Source organism: Elephas maximus, chromosome 19, assembly GCF_024166365.1.
Source record: "Elephas maximus indicus isolate mEleMax1 chromosome 19, mEleMax1 primary haplotype, whole genome shotgun sequence".
Taxonomy (NCBI): Eukaryota; Metazoa; Chordata; class Mammalia; order Proboscidea; family Elephantidae; genus Elephas; species Elephas maximus.
Window position 1 is genome coordinate 32,085,454 of NC_064837.1, and position 20,198 is coordinate 32,105,651.

The window sequence follows — 20,198 nt, forward strand, 5'->3', positions numbered from 1 at the left end:
GCGGTGCTCCAAGCCTGCTGACCCTGCGCGCAGCTCCACTGTCACTTCTCCCTTGCCCGGCAGGCCCTCGGCCCGCCACCTGCGCGCTCAGCCAGACCTCCTGAAACGGCCAGGGATGCGAAGGGCTCCTGTGCCCTTGGAGTTCCTAGGAGGCTGAGAGGCCACATTTACCCAGACTTCAGCAAAGGACACTTTAAGGGAATGTGTTACTTTTCCTGTTCAACCAAGCCAGTCTGGTGCTTCTCTCCCCACATCCAAGCCACCACCAAGTGCTGGAGATTTTCCTCAGAATCCTCTCCTGCACTCAGCTCCTCCCTCCCTACTGCCCTGTCAGACCCTCACCACCAGTCAGCAGGACCCCAGCAATAACTTCCTGTCCCATAGCTGTTGATTCTTTTCCTAAGTGACAGCTCTGCTCCTGTTGCACCCTTGCTGACAAACCAACTCATGCCTTTGGCCCATAGGTAAAGGCCAGCCTCCCTTGCTCAGCGTTCAAACCCTTAGTGATCTAATCAAGAGCTACCCTTCCAGCCCCATTTTACTCCTGCATTAAGTTCTGTGCTGTTCCCACAACATTGCATGCTCTTCCCTGCCTCCTAGTCTTGCACACAGTTTGTCTTTTTTTCTGACTGGCAAATGCCTACCCCTTTCAAGACCCAACCCAAACCCACTCCTGCCACCTAATCGGTAATCCCCACTCCGGGAGTGATGCCCCAAATCCACCCGCCTTCCCCCTCACCTGGAAGAAATTCTGAGACATGATCACCCCTGATCACAGAAAAGAGGAAAGAATTAAAAGACACTCTGAAGTCAATATAAGTTGCTTGGAATTTTTCTTTTAATTTTCACAGTGAAATCCACTTGGGAGCTAGGCCCTGGTGTTCTGTTGCCATAGTCAGTGTGATGAGCCCACCCAGGCTGAGAAGCCAAGACTGGGCTGGAGAGCTGGGAAGGGGGAGAGGAGAAGCAGAGCATGGAGGGGAGAAAGCCTGAAGCCCTGGATAACCATTCAGATATAAGGTTAGGGCTTTTCTCTGCCACCCCAACCCTGAGGGGCAGGAGTTGGGGTACAAGAAGGTTGGGGGGAAGCCCTCCTTTTGGCCACAGCCCCTTTCCCAGGTCAAAGGGAAGATACTGAGGAGAGTAAAGGCCAAGGAGCCCCAGAAGGGGACCAAGAACAACTTAACAGGTAAAACAATAAGGGATACCCTCTTCTCTCCTTAGCCCATTTTTCACATTTGCAATGGAAACAATTTGACAATATTAAAAACCGCCAACAAATTTTCTAGCCCCTGGGAGTAGAAAAGGGAAGTGGAATCCAGAGGTCTAAAAATCAACATCTAAAATCCAGAGGCAGGAGCCAAGCCGTGGGGTATGGGAGGGAAAGAGGAACTCCCCACAGGACACTAGGTCACCTGCTCCGTGGGCCTCATCTGGATGTCTCCGACCTGCAGAAGGCACAAGGCTTGAGGCAGCCAGGGCACACTCCCCACCCCCTTAAGGCCTCCCTGCTCCCGTCCTCTGGGGATGGTTAAGCTCCTCCAGGGGGTAGACAGTCAAGGTCAGACTCACCTGGACGTGTGGGGGGGTGCTGAGGACGTAGATGACAGCATCGGCCACATCCTCAGGTTTGAGACACTGAGAGTATGGGGGAAAGTGTTGGAGACAGAATGGACTCAAGGTCCCTCCCCCATTGAGGCCCTCTCTAGCATCCACATTCCCACCCCAACCCTCCAGGAAGGGTGACAGGCTGGCTAGAAGGGTGGGGGTCTGAAGACCAGGGGTCCCTCCGCCTATACTTAGGGAGTGGCTTCACCAGGCCCAGAGGGAGGCCCCACCTTCATGTGCTCATATGTGGCAGCTGCCTTCTCAGGGTCCTTGTCATGAAGTTTGAAGGCGAACTGTGTCTCCACCACCCCTGGAGAGATACACTGGGCCAACAGAGAGGGCCTGCTCAAGGGCTGAGCTTTGCCCGAACCCTGCCCCAACCAGAGGTCAGGCCTTCAGGGAGGTTGGGACAAAAGGATAGAGGTCATAGCTTCACAGAGATGGCTGTCCAATGTCCAGCAGCCACCTCCTCCCTCCAAAGCTGCCACTGGCAATGATCACAATAATTCCTGCCATCTACTGAGCCCTTTTTTTTTTACTGAGCCCTTACGATATGCTAGGTAAATATTTTACAAAGTGGTGTCCCTTAAAGCCTCATAATTAGATAAGTATCATCATCTACATCTTACAAACGAGAAGACTAAGGCTTGGAGAGGTTGAGTGACTTGCCCAAGGTCATGTGGCCTTCAAGGAGAAGAGCCCAGAATGATTTCAACCACTGCACAGCTGGTCTCCCATAATCCTCTGCTTTCCCTTAGTCTCACCCCACTGCATTTCTCTCAGGTCAGCCCCTCCCACCTCAAAGTCTAAGCCTGGTAATTGGCTCCTGGACTGGTGAAATGGGGAAATGCAAGTACTGAACAGGGGCATGAAAGTATCAGCAGCACCCAGGAGTTCCGTACCTGGTCCACTCCTAGCACACCCTGGACTTGGGCTTCCTGTGTGGTGTGTGAGGGGTGGGGAAGAGGTCCTGTGCCCACCCCCATCCCTGCCAGGGCTAGGCCAGGCCCTCACTGTGGCTCGGATGTGGGTCTGGGCCTCCCGAAGCTCATGCCTCAGTCCCTCTGTCAGGGCAGTAACGGCATACTTGGTTGCACTGTAGAAATGGATTACCGACTGGGGTTCCACTCGGTGGCCAGACATGCTGGGTAGAGGGGAAAGAAGAGGGAGTGAGGCACCTGGGAGACTGGCAGGGCCCCCTGTTGTACTAGTCAAGTCTCCCACCCCTACCCGATCAGATCACAAACTCAGTACCCATTCGCTGACAGGGATGCCTTTTAAAGGGAACCTCTAATGGCCATCTCCATGGCCCACCAGTCTAGCTTCTGTTATTTAGACAGCTCCTGAAGGCCCTCCTCTTCCTAGCGAGTCCTCCCTACGCTGACCATGCAACCTTTTCTCCTGGTCACACAAGATGTCGAAGCATCTCAACTCCATCTGTGGGTTCACTGACATGGTTATGTTGGGAGAACTCTGGGGACAGGGGCCATGTCTTCCCCATCAGACTGGGCACTCCTGAAGACAGAGACTGTGCATCCTTCTTTTTACCACAGGTGGGGTTTGGCCGAGGGCCTGTGGAAAGGAGAATCTCAGTCCCAGGAGAGTTCCCAGGCTTCAGCTGCAAAGCGAAGGGGCTGAGCTACCCATTCTACCCTCTATGGGCTGGCACTTGACATACACCATTCTTGCTCCCATGCTAATCGTGCTGTTTTACCACCAAGGAAACTAAGTTCCAAAAAGGTCAAGTGAGCTGCCTCAGAGCACCCAGTGTGGAAGATGAGTGATAATCTAGACTCTACCCATTGGCCACCTGCCTTCACCTGTTGATGTTAATGATGTGTCCGTCGTCCACCTTCCGCTCCTTCATAGACTGGTAGGCTTCCCGTGTGCAGATGCTGAGGGCCAGCACATTCACCTGTAGGCCGGGGAGGGGAATGGAGTGTCTCCAGCTTGGGCCCATCTGGGCAGATGATAGAGCCACAGAGCACCCTGGGGGGTAGAGGTAGAGTGTCTAGGTTCTACCAGAGGCCAATAATGGGTCCAGGCACCCTGCCTTCTACACGAGGTGACCCTTCCCTGAAAGCTACCAGCTCTAGCTGACAGCAGAGGCAGCTCTTCTTCCTGGGTGACCCCTACCCCCAAGTCCCTGCAAACAGGAACAAAACTTCTAACTCCACCAATGACCCAGAAGACTCTATGTTGGCTATGTCCTCTGCAAAAGGTAGAATCTCTGCATTAAGGAATCACCTCCTTTTCTTCCCTAAATACTCTATGCACCTCTTCTCTGGGACAGTGTCCTTGGCCCTGCCCTCTACTGAACAGCCTAAAATCCCTCTAGAACAGCTTAAAAATCTCTCCTCAAGCACAGACTCTGGAAGAAGTACACCCAGAATGCTCATTAGAAGTGAGGATAGTGAGACTTTGTCTCACATACTTTGGACATGTTATCGGGAGGGAACAGTCCCTGGAGAAGGACATCATGCTTGGTAAAGTAGAAGGTCAGCAAAAAAGAGGAATACCCTCAACAAGATGGATTGACACAGTGGCTGCAATAATGGGCTCAAACATAACAATTTTGAGGATGGTGCAAGACCAGGCACTGTTTTGTTCTGTTGTACACAGAGTCACTATGAGTTGGAACCAACTCGACAGCACCCAACAACAGGCACAGACTCTAGTCTCTCCCCACCTTACTCACCTGCTCTCTTTCCCATCCCCTCCCTTGAGACTAGAATGGAGAAGAGAAGGCTTGACCCTCCTCCCTTTTATGTCTTCCTTTAACCTGCATTCCGTCTACAAGACTAGGCCCAGAGACTCTTTAGAGGGCAGGATAACTTGTCACAGGGATGGTAGGGGAGCTCCCAAGGGCATAGGGGTTCTTGCCTTCCTTGGCCCCTGCCCACCTATCTTTGACTCACTCTGGCAGAGGTGATCCCAAATCCCCAGCCTTCATGGAACAGAGGCCTGAAGAAACGTCTCTGCTATAAAGCTCCTGCCCATGCCCAGCCTCTCTGCCTCACCCACCAGGACAAGGAGAGATAAACCTGTCAGCCAGTCTTCACTCTCTCCTCTTGGGAAGACAGGGAACCAGTTGGGAGATTAGATGTTTCTCTTTATCGGTGTCAGAGAGCCAGGCATTGAGAACAGAACACCCTCCGTGTGAACTTGCCTTGGCATTCACAACAGTGGGAGGGAGAGACATGCACCAGAAGGGCAGGGGAGGTCTTCTGGCCGTCTTAGCAATGTGGGTTTATGGAGCAGAAAACTCAGCTCCTGAGAGCAGATGGATTAAGAGAAACAGAACCTCCGGGACCAGGTAAGTGGACCTCCTAGGTCTGGAGGCCAGGGGTGGAGATGGAGGTGGAGAAGATGCTTTATAAGATAGTCCTAATAGAATCAGATAAGGTTCAAGCAGAAAGGGGCCTTAGAGATTTAATATAATTCCCTCATTTTACAGATGGACAAGTTGAGGTCCAGGTTTAGAGACCCATTTGCTGCAGATGAGGAACATGACTCTGATCTCCCAGAAGGCTCTCTGAGGGCAGGGGCGGTGCTGTCTCATTCACTGCGTCATTTCCAGGACCAAGCACCTGTTTTTGTTGTTGTTGTTATTGTTAGCTGCCAGGAGTCGGCCCCTGACTTATGCAATCCCATGTGTTACAACATAGAACTGCTCCATAGGATTTTCTGTACAGAAGCAGTTTGCCAGGCCTTTCTTCCATAGACCTTTAGGCTTAAACCACCAACCTTTAGGTTAGCAGCCAATTGCAAACCACTTGCACCACCCAGGCTCCTTGCCCAAGCACCTACGGGGTGCTAAATCTACTGTTAGCAGAAACGAAAAGGATTGTGGGAGAAAAGAACCATTACATTCACACACTGGTTTTTAACTTCTCCAAATACCTTCATACTCTAACATCCCCCTATAATACAGTCCAGAAGTTGAAAATTCATGTCCTGAAGGCTGCATTGGGCCTGTACACTGTCTTAAGTCATTATAGTTTGTGACATGTATTAGAAGATTTCATTCACTCAGTAAATACCCATTGAGTATTTATGGGCCGAGATTCTATCAAAGAAAAAACAGACAAAATCCTTGCCCTCATGGAGCTGACATTTTACTATTACATTTAGGTGTTTAGTGAACACTCCAGCCCTCACATAAAAATCCAGATTCCCCACTTCTTACAAAGAAATTGTAACATCCGGCCACACTGGGCTCACACTGCTGTTTACAGCAACGATGCTAGACTTTAGCAGCAGCCACCCCTTTAGATGGCCGCGTGTTCTTCCATTCACTGCAGACTCCACTTAACCTCCTCACTCATTAGTGCAGCCTACTTGGCCCCACGGGACACTTGAGTTTGCAACTTCAGCTATTGATGGTGTGGGTGGGGTCATCCCAGTTAAAAGTGACAAGACTGAAGCGCAGAGAAGGTACCTAAATTGCCTAAAATCGCACCATTACCTGCAGGCCTGAGTGAGAACATCATTTCTTGTCTCCCAGGCCCTTTTCTTCCGTCAGACCATGTTCCCAAACACTCAGCTCAGTGATAACACGTGGGGGACAGTCAATCAATAGTTCTCTCCCCTACCAATCTTTTATCCAACAGAAGGCAATCAGCCTAGACTTTAAGAACTAACTGTGGTGGCTTAATGGAACAAAGGACTGAAATGACAGAGCCATTCATGCACTCAGCCACCCTCTGGAAGAGAAAGAAGCAAGGGCAAGGCAAGAGCCAAAATGCCCCAGGTAGGAACCTGAAGTTCTTTCTTCCTAGTTGACCTATCCCCAGCAGGGGTTCACAAACCCCTGGCTCCCCGCTCTCCTCCCAAGCGCCCACACCCCGCCTAGAGCCTTACGTTGAACATGTCCTTCCATCCGCTGGTGCTGCCTGAGAGCAGGGAGTCAGGCCGGGCCAGCCCGGCATTGTTGATGCAGATGTCCACACCGCTGTGCTGTGAGCGGACAGCCGAGAACATGGAGAGAATGTCTTCCTCATTTGACAGGTCGCATCTGTAGGGGATCAAAGTCCCGGGGTAGCCTGCACTCTTACATTCAGCAGCCAGCTCCTATGAAACCCAACAGGGGTCTGACTGGGGTGAGCTATTCGCTCCCACACCTCCCCGTCCAGAGACAGACCTCCTTCCCCATCATGGCTCACAGAACTCTCTCAAGTGGCAGCCTTCTTTCTGCCACCTAGATGTTAGGACTGCCCATCCCCAAAGCTTGTCCCTTTTGATCAAAGTCCAGGGGATGAGTACTCCCTGAGTGACGGCAGGGGAAAAGCTGAGGAGAGTAATGAAAAAAAATTGGGTTGTAGTGTTAAGTTTCAGGAACCTCACGTATAAACGAGAATCTTCCATTCTAAGAAGGGAGAAAGGCCAGGACTGTGAGGGGGTCAGAAAAGAGAGCCAGGGATCCTGGGAAAGGAGTGACATCCCTTTTCACCTCTTCTCCCACAGGAACAAACATCTCTTCTGTCTCTATATAGGTAAGAAGCACCTTTCACCCTGTGCTGAGAGTCACTGAGCTGGTCACCTGGTCACCTCAAGGCCTCGATTCTCTCATCCTCCATCACCTCACCCAATCTCTCCTAGAAGGACTCACCTCTGAACTCTCTGAAGGGAGCACACACACTCACCCCCATCTGTAGCTAGTTGGCTCTGGAGTTCTGACGCATACCTTTCAATCAAGCCCAAATGACAATCGGCCCTCTCCCTAACTATAGGAAGGGTCAGGAAGTCAGGACAGATTCTTTTTCTGTGTGCCCTGGTGTACCACCCTCCACCCCAAGGCTTCTCTCCCTGAGAAACACCTGAGAAAGGAGAGCCACAGAGAGATGGCCGTGATCCAAGCTGACATCCAGAAGCAGGAAAAAAACAAGCTGTGTGGTCTTGGAGGCCAGTGGCTGGGCCCTTGAGCCTTGTGAAGGTGACTGTCTAGTCATGTGTATGGGTGGGGGTGCGGGGTGCCCTACAGGAAGGCTAGCTTGGCTAGTTGCCCTGGCCTGGAGCCCCTTCCTCCCTCAAAGCCAAGCTGGGAAGAAAGGGCTAGATCAAATGATTTAGGAGATTCTTCTGTGCTTTAACTTTCTGTGAGTTCAAAAGGTATAATCTTCTAGGGCTCAGAAACTCCCTCTCACCAATGTCACCCACTCACCTCAGGAAATGGGACTTCCGTCTCTAGGAAGCCAGAGCCCAAACTCTACATTCATATCAATGAATCAATCAACTGACTGTGAGCAAGGAGGCCTGGCATATATAACTTCACCTTTCCTCCCCCAGATTCTAAGTCCCCCCTTGGGAAAGCCAGAATAGAGGGACTAAGAATATATTTCTCCGTCAGTACGTTCTCATTGCCCGACCTGTGCCACCTGGACCAACTCTCCACCTACCCTCAAAAATGACTTGAAATCATTTCAGTTCCCTCACAGCAGAGGCATTCTCCCCTCATTGCAGGCAGTCAACCTGGGGCTGAGTGATCAGCCTGGGGATCCTCCTGGGGTTCAGGGACCCTCTTTTCTAGCTGGTTTGGGGTAGGGGAGTAGGAAGAGAAGGTCAGCGTGGCTTTAGAATTAGGAGATCCAGTCCTCCCATCTCCAGCCTGATCTTCTGGGCCCTGAGCTCCTCAGAACAGGGGAGAGGGAGGGGCAAAGTGGGTCTGTAGTAGAGCCAGATGACCTTGAGATTATCTGGAAAGCTATAAAGTGTACCTTTGGTCAGCAGTAAGGGAGGGGACAGGCCTCCTTCCTGTACACCTTCTCCCTCTGCCCCCACCCAAGGCCTCCTTACCCTTTCTCTGCCTGGGGACTTTGAGCAATGGGGAGATAAAGACAGGGATATAAAACCCTGCAGTTAAGCACCAGACCAAACCCTGAGAGTGATTTTGCCAAGGGCAAATCGGAAGATGATCTATGATGGAAATTTTTCTTGTCTCTTTTCTCCCTGCTCCAACATGGCCAACTTAGTTTCATCTTTCTTTAAGTTCTTGCAGTTTACAACTATGAGAACTCCCAACCCCACATTAAGAGAAAACCAAGAGTCCCACGTCCACACTTTGTCCCCTTGGGGTTCACATGTTCAGTGCCTGATTTCACTTACTGAGTCTCACCTAGGACAGTGAAATTTGAGAAAGATCTCCTATGAATATTCCATTCATACCTTATGCCCCTAAGGTATGGGTTAACCCTCAGATTTAGGGGTCTGGGCTGAACTTTTTCAGAGAAACTCCACTCCCAACCCCACCCTAAGCCCAAGCCTGTTGCTGTGTTATAGGAGCCCTATAGGACAGAGTAGAACTGCCCCATAGGGTTTCCAAGGAGCAGCTGGTGGATTTGAACTGCAGAGCTTCTGGTTAGTAGCTGGGGTCTTAAACACTGCACCACCAGGGATTCCCACCCTATGTAGTAGTGGGTCAAAAATTTAAATGATCAAAACCTCTAGACCCTGCTCATCTGGCTGGGCCGACAAATATTGCCTGGCTCGGTGCCTGGGGTGTGGGGAACAGAGGAAGCGATCCAGGAGCCAACCTAGCCACTGAGGCCAGAAAGCTTTCTTTCCTTCTCCCTGGCTACCTAGCTAGCTGGTGGTGTAGTGGTTAAGAGCTACAGCTGCTAACCAAAACGTCGGCAGTTTGAATCCCCCAGGAGCTCCTTGCGAAACCGTACGGGGCAGTTCTACTCTGTCCTTTTGGGTCGCTATGAGTCGGAATCAATTCGACGGCAATGGGTTTTTGGCTACCACCTAGCTAGCCCCTGATCCTCGGCAGGTAGGTGATGGGGGGGAAAGATGCCGGGAGTTAACAGATTTGGTACACACTAGAGCAGGGGCTGTCAGGAGAAAATGGCTCCTTCAAAGACGGGACTTAAAGGAGCGAAGGTTAGAGGCCTCCCTACCACGTATCCATTCCTTCTGCCCCAGAGCCCGTTGCAAATGGCCCTGGGGCGGCAGACAAGTAAGGGCAGCGTCACCGCCTGGCCCCGGCCACTCTCCCTCCCCCACCCGGAGCCCTACTGGGGCGGAAACGACGCCTCCCGGAGCGTCCCCGCTCCCGGCCGGGCCTCACCTCGATGCTGCCGACGGTGCGGGCACAACCCACCACCTTCAGCCCCTGCTGGACTAGGGCACGGGCCACCGCCGCGCCAATGCCCCCCGAGGCGCCCGTCACCAGCGCCAGCCGGTCGCGCCACCGCTCCATGCCGGCCCTGGCCATGGTGCCAAGCCGCCCGGCCACCTCGCTCCGCGAGCCGGGCACTGGGATCGGGGAGCTCCGGCCCGGGTCGGAGAGGCCCGGCCGCTCTCTTTTCACCGCCGCCGCAGCCACCGCGGACCTGCCGGCCTCGGAGCCGCGCCTCGACCCTCCCCCATCCTGGGCCGCCTCTGGGCGGGGCTCCACCCCCCGCTCGTCCGCGCCGAGCCACATCCCCCGGCCGCCACGCCCCGGCAGGCCCCGCCCCTTCCGGTACCGCCCCCTCGCCCCGGGGAGCCGCCCCTCCCCTGACTAAGGAAGCCGTACCAGCCGCGGTGCAGAGCGGCGCGGGAGGGGGCTTGGGAGTGTGCAGTCCCTGCTTTCCTGGTGAGCTCTTCCCCTTGGGGCCGGGAGACCGAATTTCGATGGGTGATTGCTCCAGCCCCAAGGTTGCACATACTCTTGCCTCTTGCTCAGTCTCCCTTCCGAGTTCCTGACCCCTAAGACCACCCACTGCTGTCTAGTGGGTTCTGACTTACAGCGACTCTATAGGACATAGTGCAACTGCGCCCATAGGGTTTCTAAGGCTGTAAATCTTTACAGAAACAGACTGTCACATCTTTCTCCCAGAGGCTGGTGCGTTGGAACCGCTGACCTGGTTAGCAGCCAAGCGCTCTAACCACTGCACCACCAGGGCTCTTACAGAGTTGGCAACGGTGGGATTCCAACCCACGTCTTGCAAAGACTCCACCTTAATTAAGGCTCCACCTTAATCCAGCGCGGTGGACCGCTGGGCCACGTTACCGCACATGCTGGCATCTCCTAAGATCACGATGAGAAGTTAAGAGCACTTAAGTCGGAATGAACTCCATGGCAACAGGTTTGGTTTTTGGAAGGTGACTTCAGGAGCCCTGGTGGCGCAGTAGTTAAAGCGCTCGGCTGCCAACCTAAAGGTTGGTGGTTTGAACCTAAACGTTGGTGGGAGAAAGATCACAGCAGTTCTAACCGTATTGGGCAATTCTACCCTGTCCTTTAGCGTTGCTATGTGGTGGAATTGACTCAACTGCAAAGGGTTTTAAGGTGACTTCAAAGCCCTCCCCAACCAGCCTGTGGCTACGTGGAAGGCTTCAGCCCAGAAAAGGCAGTGTCTCTGCCATCAACACTGGGTGACCTTGGGAAGGGCTCTGCACACCCTACCTGACCAACCCCTCCACTTTACTAGGCCAGGAGAGTAGTAGAATGATTAAAAATGGAAATACCCATGTACCAGTGTATTGGCAGACTCTGTCCCTGAATGGCTTGCCCCTCTCCAACTATCCTAGGCCATTTCCCACCCCCGACTCCATTAGAGCAAATGTTATCACCATGTATTCCAAAGCTTAAAGCAATAACTAACATTTATTGAGCACTTACTGTTTTGACAGGCACTTTTAAGCAATTTACATATATTAACTAATTTAATTTGCACAACCACCCTTGACAAACCAAACTCGTTGCCACTGAGTTGATTCTAACTCATAGCAACCCTATGGGACAAAGTAGGGTTTCCAAAGAGCAGCTGCTGGATTCAAACTGCCAGTCTTTTGCTTAGCAGCTGTTGCCCTTAACCACTGTGCCACCAGGGCTCTACCAACCTATGAGATAGGTACTAAAATTATCTTTATTTTAAAAATGATCATCCTGAGACAGAAACTGGTGAAGCATGGTTTGGACCACAGGCAGTTAAGTCTTAGGCCAGGGATGTGCTTCTACACTGCCTTCAAAATCCCATTAGCTCTGGGAAGAACAACTCAAAAAGGAGTGTGAGAATGGTTACACAACTCAAAGAATGTAATCAATGTCACTAAATTGTACATATAGAAATGGTTGAATTGGTATATGTTTTGCTGTGTATATTCTCAAAAAAAAAAAAAAAAACCAAAACCATTAGCCCTTCTGCCTCTTCCTGGGTTGTTGCCTTTGTTCAGAGTGGAGCTCACTTTGCTCTCTGACCACGCAGGATGTTTCACTGAAATGCTGAAAACTGCCTCTCTTCTGCATCCATAATATATCCATCCTTCCAAAGAAAAAGCATCTCTGAATAACCACTGGAATCCCTGCCCAGCAAGCAATAAAGTAGTGAATGCAGTTGGTTTATTAATTCAAAAAGCATTCATTTACTATCATGTGTTAGGCCCCAAGGGCAAAGATCAAAACAAAACCAGCCCTTGCCCTTAGGGAGTCTCAAGAGAATACTTGGCTGTAATAGGCGGTGGAAGAGGGGCTTGGCCTCAGAGCCAAGGAGCATGGGAGACCCTTAGTCATTTTTTTATGAATTCCAGGATAAGTGAAAGTCAACAAGGATCAGAGATGAATCATGACTCATCTTACCTCTGCCCCAATCCCTACACCCTTAGATTTGAAAAGACAATTTAGGAGGTGCATCAAAGAAATATCACCAAATACAAAATTTAAATCTCACTGAGCTTCTGCTGTTGTCCACTATAAGTCTAATTAAGTGGCCAAAAGCCCATAAAATTCACTCCATTTCCACTGTGTAACACTATTGACTGTCCATGGCTCGTCTGCTGCTCACCAAGTATCATCAACGTGCCGACACAAAGTTCCAACCATATGTGTTTATTGAGCTATTGACTCAGCCTTTTAAATGGCAGCCAAGTGCTACTCCTTGGGGAATCCCTCTCCTTTAGTGCTCACACAGACAGCCTGCGACAGCAGTAAACTGTAATGCCATAGTGACTTTATTGTTGGAAACCAGATAAGGCTGAAAAGTGCACTTATGCAGACCACGGTGTGGTTAGCTATCCGCACAGCCTTCTGATCCCCCTTTTAAATGCTGAGTAATTATCAGGCAACCCTTAGTTGAAATTCTGCCAAGTTTTGTTTGCATTTTTCTGGGTCAATACGAACCTCCGAATTTAAGGTGCTCTGTGTTATCAGGGGAGTCCTGGTGGCACAGTGGTTAAAGCACTTGGTTGCTAACCGAAAGGGAGGTGGTTTGAGCCCACCAGCCACTCCGCGGAAGAAAGATGCTTCTGTAAAGATAACAGCCTTGGAAACTCTATGGGCAGTTCTGCTCCGTCCTACAGGGTTGCTGAGTTGGAATCAACTTGATGGCAATAGGTTTGGTTTTTTGTTTTGTGTTATCAGGAGGATCCCTGGTAGTGCAGTGGTTAAGTGCTTGGCTGCTAATGAAAAGGTCAGTGGTTTGAACCAAGCTGCTCCACAGACCTAAGATGTGACAGTCTGCTTGTGTCAAGATTTACAGCCTTGGAAACTCTATGGGGCAGAGTTCCACTCCATCCTGTAGGGCCACTGTAAGTGGGAATCAACTCGAAGGCAATGAGTTTTGTGTTAGCAGGGAATTTTTAATAACAGCAAGTCTTGAGAAATTAAGGTGCTAGCCAGTATTTAAAGGTATCGCGCAAATTAACTCTTTTAAGACAAATGACTGGAGACTGCTTTTCCAGGTCAACTCTGATCAAGGGAAGAATTTTATCTTCTGTTTAATATGTACCTTTGTCCTCATTTGCTCTTTATTCTCTCTAACATCAACACTGGCCAAATACCAAGTCCACAAGTGGCAAATATTAAAATACTGCCACACACTGAGTAGAAACATGTACACCAAATTTTACTATGCATATTAATAAATATTCTTTATTTTAAATTTTGCACATTGAGCTTTAACATTATATCCAAACATTTCGCAAGTGGATGTCTACTTTGTAAAACCATATATTCAGCTCATTGTCATTTCTGTACAGAAGTATAAGTACAACATTACTTTTTGCCACTAGGTTGCTTTAGTAAGTTTCACAGGAAGAGAAACATTTCATGAAAAGAGATGGCTTAAATCATATGGCAGGCCTGTGCAGCCACGCAACTAAAGACACAAGCCTGAAGAAAGAACAAACTAATGAGGGTACCTCCACCGTCTCCCAAAATAGGAAAGAATCACATTGATTTAAGATAAAATTTTGCCGTAAGTCACTAAATTAAGAGTTTTTTGAAAGAGAAGGCGCAGTAGTCATCTTGAGTGTTTCACTGAAAGACAGAGCTATTTTATTTATTTAATTTGCTCCAGCCGTTGTCAACCAGCCACTACAAATGGGCCTCTTGTGATCATTTAAGCGGCAGTATTTATTAAACTTCTCCTTCAGATGCTGTCGGTATTGTTCTCTATTGCTGTAGAAAGACTGGTTATTAGCCATAAATGACTGTATTTCATCTTGTGAGATAAAGATTTCCTCATCTGAAGTACATTCAGACTCATCCTGCAAATTAAAGCAGTAGTTCAGATTATGATTTAAATTAAGGCTAGCTTTTTAGCTTCAATTTAGTCACATAAAGCCTTTAATTGGCGTGTTTACAGCATAAGCTGCATGTCATTCTGCAAAGGATTTGATTCCATTAGGACCCTGTAGCTAAGAATAAGACACCAGCCTTCTCCCCTCTCGTCGCTGGCACCACACACACTATGCATGGGGTCACCTGGAATCAAGTATAACTGATTGAGTCTCAGGAACTGACGTCAATTATAGAAGATATCCCAAGTTCAGTTATTCTTTAATCCTACGTGACACCTAAAGAAGTAACCTAGAAGGTGGACTATAGTTCAGGTTCTATAGTCCTTCCTAGTTTAAAAGGGTGGCTACCATAAATTGTCACTCAGGAAGTGGGGGTTTGTTTATAATAACCCTCCTTCAAGGAGGCAGACTCCGGGACACAGTGCTATCTCTATTGCCCTCTCCCAACTAGTCTCTTCCACTTTCAAGACAAAGGACAAGGAAATGTCCTCCAGAGTAGTTGCATAAGCCATGAGTGGAAGAGCAGAAATGAAGATATCAAAGAACAGTGAAATACCGCCCTTAATTTCTTCCCCTTACCTCCAACAAATACTGCCCCTCCTGCCACTACCTACTGAGCAAACAGCTGTCCACAATAAGACACTATGGGTTACTTACAAGGAGTTCAACTAAGCTCTTGGCACCTTTTCCAGAATCAGGACCAAATGACGTTTCTGTAGGTTCTGCAAACTGTGGTACATTTTTCCTATGCTCAAACCAAGGCAGTGGCTGCCCAGCCTTTTCAGAGCTGCAACAGCTTTCAGGATGTGCATCTTTGGTCTTGTCACGGTGAAACACTGTGTGCACGGTATTTCCTGAGGTCTCTCGATGACCTGGATCTGTCATACAGCTCCCAAGCTTTTGGATCTGAAACCACAGTAAAGGATTTCTCAGGTAAAAATGCAGGGAATAACTGCAATTATTCTTTAAAGAAAAAAAAAAAAAAATCCTGTAAGAGTTAAACCTTTAGAAGGAATAATGAATGGCAGCAGAAACAGCATTTACTGGGCACTTAATCTGTACTAGATGATATACAAACATATCAATATAATCTCACTTCATCTTCAGAGAACCTAATCTGATAGGGATTATTATCCCAATATTACATACAAGAAAACTAAGATTAAGTAAACTGCTCAAGATTACCTAGCTACTAAATAAAACAGTATTATGAAAAGAACGAACTGGATTTATGACAATGGACTGTTGGACACATCAAACACACATAAAAATCAAGATGTGCCATCAATGAAACTGTATAAAATACTCAATCTAAAAAAAAAAAATCCTAGAAGCTAAACTGTACACATGCAACTCCAAGGAAAATGGGTTGTTCTCATCTCAACAGTATGGGTTTATGACACTTACATGTTCATCACATTTCAACATTTTGCTTTTCTTTTTCTTCTTTTTATTTTTTCCTTTTGTGTTGTTCTCTTCAGAATTTGCCCAACATTCAACACAACTATCGCCATCATCCTCCTTATCTTCACAGTGATGAACACAGGAGTCATCAACTGCAGAAAGCAATAACCCCTGTTACTTATTTATGCTCTAAAATCAATCATGTAGCAGAAATAATTGGGAAACTCAACCTGAACCTACCATGTTCATCATGATTACAAATGCCTTCAGTGCAGGCTACATCCGAACCTTCCCGAGAACCTGTTTCACTCCCTTCCATGCTAGATGAATATCCACAATCACTACCATTACAGTGTGCAGATAAGCCTGAGAACAAATCAAGTGAAAGTTACACAGAGCTGCAATCAACATACCAATAAAAATATTGAGACAAAGGCTGAGCCACCTGGGGACCACAGAAAAGTTTCAAAATTGACGACTTATTGACAGTAGAAACTAAATTAAATAATGAAAATATTATCAGGGATATAACTGTTTTTTGTTTTTGTCAGATAACAACAAATCAAAGATCATAAAGACAAAGGAAATATTGGTTATTTGATTAAATTACATGATATCCTTGGGGCTATAAGGCAGTTCCTAAATTCTAAAATCTCTAAAAGCTTTTACATTTATAACTAAAAATAGCCTTTAAGAGTTAATTTTAAAAATAAACTGCATTTTCTTACCTTTCTTCATTTTAGGGGACCCCAAAAGGTTGCCACTGCTAGGACAGGTACATGATGTATTTTCATTGGTAACAATTACTTCTACGCAACTATTGCCATCTTCAGTGCTGCCACAAGCTTTGCAGCTATTTTCTATGAAGTCTGTTTCCTATAAGGATCAACATTAAGAGACTGTATAAAAATATTTACCTACAGTTGTTACATTCTAATTTTCTTAGCATTAACCAATTAGGTAAGAGTTATGAGGATAACAATCGAAAAAACTATTCTCATGAAAAATGACTAATTCAAGACTGAACCAACTAAAATCATATTAAGAGTTAATGATATCAGGTAAGTCTAGGATACCAAAACCCATTGCCGTCCAGCCAGTTCTGACTCACAGGCACCCCACAGGACAGGGTAGAACCGCCCCATGGGGTTTCCAAGGCTGTAATCTTTACAGAAGCAGACTGCTACATCTTTCTCCCTTGGAGTAACTGGTGGGTTCGAACTGTCAACCTTTTGGTTAACGGCCAAGCAATTTAACCACCGTACCACCAGGGCTTCTGACGTCTAGGATGATTAAAGAAACAAAAAACCAAACCCGTTGCCATCGAGTCAATTCTGACTCATAGTGACTCAAAGAACTGCCCCATGGAGTTTCCAAGGAATGCCTGGTGGATTCAAACTGCTGACCTTTTGGTTAGCAGCCGTGGCTCTTAAACAGTATGCGACCAGGGTTTCCAAGTCTAGGATAGCAGTTCTCAAAGTGCGGTTTCTGACTATGGAAGTGTGCAAGGTCAAAAGTATTTTCGTATTTATATTAAGATATTAATTGCCTCTTTCACTGTGTTGACGTTTACACTGGTGGGGAAAGTTGCTGGTCCCTTCACATAAATAAAGGCAGTGTTACTAAACTGTACTAACAGTCATTATATTTTTCACTTGTCAAACACTCTTGGGGGGAAAAAGCATGTTTCATTTATGAATGCCCTTGATAAAGTGGTAAAAATCATTAATTCCATTTAATATCAACCTCTGAATATCCTATGTGAATTTTCTGATGAGATCTATGGTGATATTAACTTATTTGGTACTGTACAATGCAATGTCAGTATCTGGACGATCTCCACAACTCAGTGAACCAGTATCTTTCAGATGGTCGGTGCATGCTGTTACAAAATCATGCAGGAGCAAAAGACCCATTCAAAGTGCAGGAAGGACCAATGGACTTTAATTTAACAGAGTGTGAAAAGGCCATTGATACAATATCAAAATTCTACATTGTAGCTAATCTTTAAGAAGCTACCCGTTGTCCAGCTGTAGTATCAAAGAACATCTGCAGCTATCTGAAAAGGCTTATGTTAAAATAGTCCTCCGTTGTCCTACCATATATTTATCTCAGTGAGGCCAGGTTTTCTTCATGTGCTTCAACATGGGAAAACAGATTGAACGGAAAAGCAGATGTGAGAATCCAATTGACTCCTCTTCAGCCAAACATTAAAAAGATTTGCAAAAATATAAAATAATGCCTCCTTCTACTGTCATTTTTTGTTTGTTTGTTTTGGAAAATAGTTATTTTTCAAAAATATGTTAACATATAATGGGCTATTATCATGCTTAAATGAATCAGTTAATTAAAACATTTCTCGGTTTCAATTTCTACTGTAGTAATTATTGATAAATATAACCCAGCTCATTGGGTACCTTAGTTTTTAAAAATGTAAAGGGGTCCTGGGACAGAAAAGTTAAAAACTGCTGCTCTAGATCATGTACAGAGGTAACTTTTCACATTTTGACTTTGACCCTAACAGCACACTAACATCAGGTAAAGAAGAAACCACCCAATAAATACATGACATTAAAAATCCTGGCTTACACAGACTACAGTAGGAAAAAAGCCAATATTCAAACTATAGGAGCTCACATCTGGAAAAGCACAGTAAAAAAAGTCCAAAGCTAGCAAAAAATTATCCTCTCTAAAGCAATACTATATAAGCTGATATTAAGGAATACTACCTTCTCTTGGCTTACTTCCTTTTCTTCTGATGTTTGTAAAGGAGCAGGAATATCACACACACACTTATTTTTTCGCCTATTCTTCCGTTTTTGGCGTTTCTTTTCTTGTTTGAGTTCTCTTACTCGTTCCTCCTCTGAAAATTCTTCACAAAGTTGTTCCAATCGACTTATACCCTGTACTTTTTCCACAGTCATCTATTATAAAAACAAAGTTGAAACTAAAAACTGGGCCAAACTTCTTTTATTTTCCATGGACGTTCTCATTTGTTATATTTAAATACCATCACACACAGACAACATATTTCATGGTGCAATTTTGCAAGGCAGTTCTTATAAAGAATCTTAAGTTTTAATATCTTAAATGATGCAAGTCTTAAAATCTACTCAGGAAGGCAATATACAACTAATCCCAATGGAGAATGACATACACACACCTACTGTAAACCAGCAATATTCTAGTTTCAAATCTCAGAATTTTAACACAGCAAATACTCATTCATTTCTTTACACAATGAGAAGGGTACTGAACCTGATTAGAAGATCTAGTCTCTGAAGGCACACACATACAAAGAGAAGAGGAATAAGATTAAAGAAATCTGTTCCCAAGAACTTGTACAAATCTCCCGAGGGTCCCCAGAACAGGGTGTTTAAAGTTCACAGAAGAACTTTTGGAAAAGGGGTGTATAACCTTCATCTCATTCTAAAATGGGACTGGTGACTTAAAGGGTTATAAACATGCCCTAGAATAAAACATTCACTAGCCAAAAATTTATGTTCTGAATTGAGAACCCAGATATAAATCCATCCACGTATGAGCAGCTGATATTTGACAAAGGACCAGTGTCAGTTAATTGGGGAAAAGATAGTCTTTTTAACAAATGGTGCTGGCATAACTGGATATCCATTTGCAAAAAAATGAAACAGGACCCATACCTCACACCATGCACAAAAACTAACTCCAAGTGGATCAAAGACCTAAACATAAAGACTAAAACGATAAAGATCATGGAAGAAAAATAGGGACAACCCTAGGAGCCCTAATACAAGGCATAAACAGAATACAAAACATTACCAAAAATGATGAAGAGAAACCCGATAACTGGGAGCTCCTAAAAATCAAACACCTATGCTCATCTAAAGACTTCACCAAAAGAGTGAAAAGACCACCTACTGACTGGGAAAGAATTTTCAGCTATGACATCTCAGACCAGCGCCTGATCTCTAAAATCTACATGATTCTGTCCAAACTCAACCACAAAAAGACAAACAACCCAATCAAGAAGTGGGCAAAGGATATGAACACACATTTCACTAAAGAAGATATTCAGGCAGCCAACAGATACATGAGAAAATACTCTCGATCATTAGCCATTAGAGAAATGCAAATTAAAACTACGATGAGATTCCATCTCACACCAGCAAGGCTGGCATTAATCCAAAAAACACAAAATAATAAATGTTGGAGAGGCTGCGGAGAGATTGGAACTCTTATACACTGCTGGTGGGAATGTAAAATGGTACAACCACTTTGGAAATCTATCTGGCGTTATCTTAAACAGTTAGAAATAGAACTACCATACAACCCAGAAATCCCACTCCTCAGAATATACCCTAGAGATACAAGAGCCTTCACACAAACAGATATATGCACACCCATGTTTATTGCAGCTCTGTTTACAATAGCAAAAAGCTGGAAGCAACCAAGGTGTCCATCAACGGATGAATGGGTAAATAAATTGTGGTATATTCACACAATGGAATACTACGCATCGATAAAGAACAGTGACGAATCTGTGAAACATTTCATAACATGGAGGAACCTGGAAGGCATTATGCTGAGCGAAATTAGTCAGAGGCAAAAGGACAAATATTGTATAAGACCACTATTATAAGATCTTGAGAAACAGTAAAAACTGAGAAGAACACATACTTTTGTGGTTACGAAGGGGGGAGGGA

At 46.3% G+C, this 20,198-nt stretch overlaps 2 protein-coding genes across 10 annotated transcripts in view; both read right to left on the reverse strand.

The window, feature by feature from the left end:
- Nucleotides 1-816: 816 nt before the first annotated feature.
- Nucleotides 817-10,008, reverse strand: DHRS11 (dehydrogenase/reductase 11). Of its 6 annotated transcripts, XM_049859470.1 has the most exons (7): nt 9,677-10,008; nt 6,472-6,681; nt 3,429-3,523; nt 2,623-2,752; nt 1,839-1,931; nt 1,573-1,638; nt 817-1,448 (listed from the first exon to the last, which is right to left on the reverse strand). In XM_049859470.1, exons 1-7 carry the CDS (start codon nt 9,821-9,823, stop codon nt 1,407-1,409), a joined length of 783 nt encoding a protein of 260 aa, XP_049715427.1. In that variant the 5' UTR covers nt 9,824-10,008; the 3' UTR covers nt 817-1,406. The 6 variants fall into 6 exon arrangements, with proteins under 6 accessions (XP_049715427.1, XP_049715429.1, XP_049715428.1 ...); XM_049859472.1 differs by lacking the exon at nt 1,839-1,931; XM_049859469.1 differs by lacking the exon at nt 817-1,448 and having other exon boundaries at nt 1,459-1,638.
- A 3,433-nt stretch (nt 10,009-13,441) lies between these two features.
- GGNBP2 (gametogenetin binding protein 2) overlaps nt 13,442-20,198 on the reverse strand; it is a 33,439-nt gene continuing 26,682 nt past the window's right edge. For all 4 annotated transcript variants that reach the window (XM_049859454.1, XM_049859452.1, XM_049859451.1 and 1 more), the window contains 6 exons: nt 18,243-18,437; nt 16,242-16,389; nt 15,754-15,879; nt 15,517-15,665; nt 14,767-15,015; nt 13,442-14,076 (listed from right to left, as the gene is read on the reverse strand). In XM_049859454.1, the coding sequence (XP_049715411.1) occupies nt 13,873-14,076; nt 14,767-15,015; nt 15,517-15,665; nt 15,754-15,879; nt 16,242-16,389; nt 18,243-18,437 (1,071 nt within the window). In that variant the 3' untranslated portion in view covers nt 13,442-13,872. The remainder of the gene's footprint in view (nt 14,077-14,766; nt 15,016-15,516; nt 15,666-15,753; nt 15,880-16,241; nt 16,390-18,242; nt 18,438-20,198) is intronic.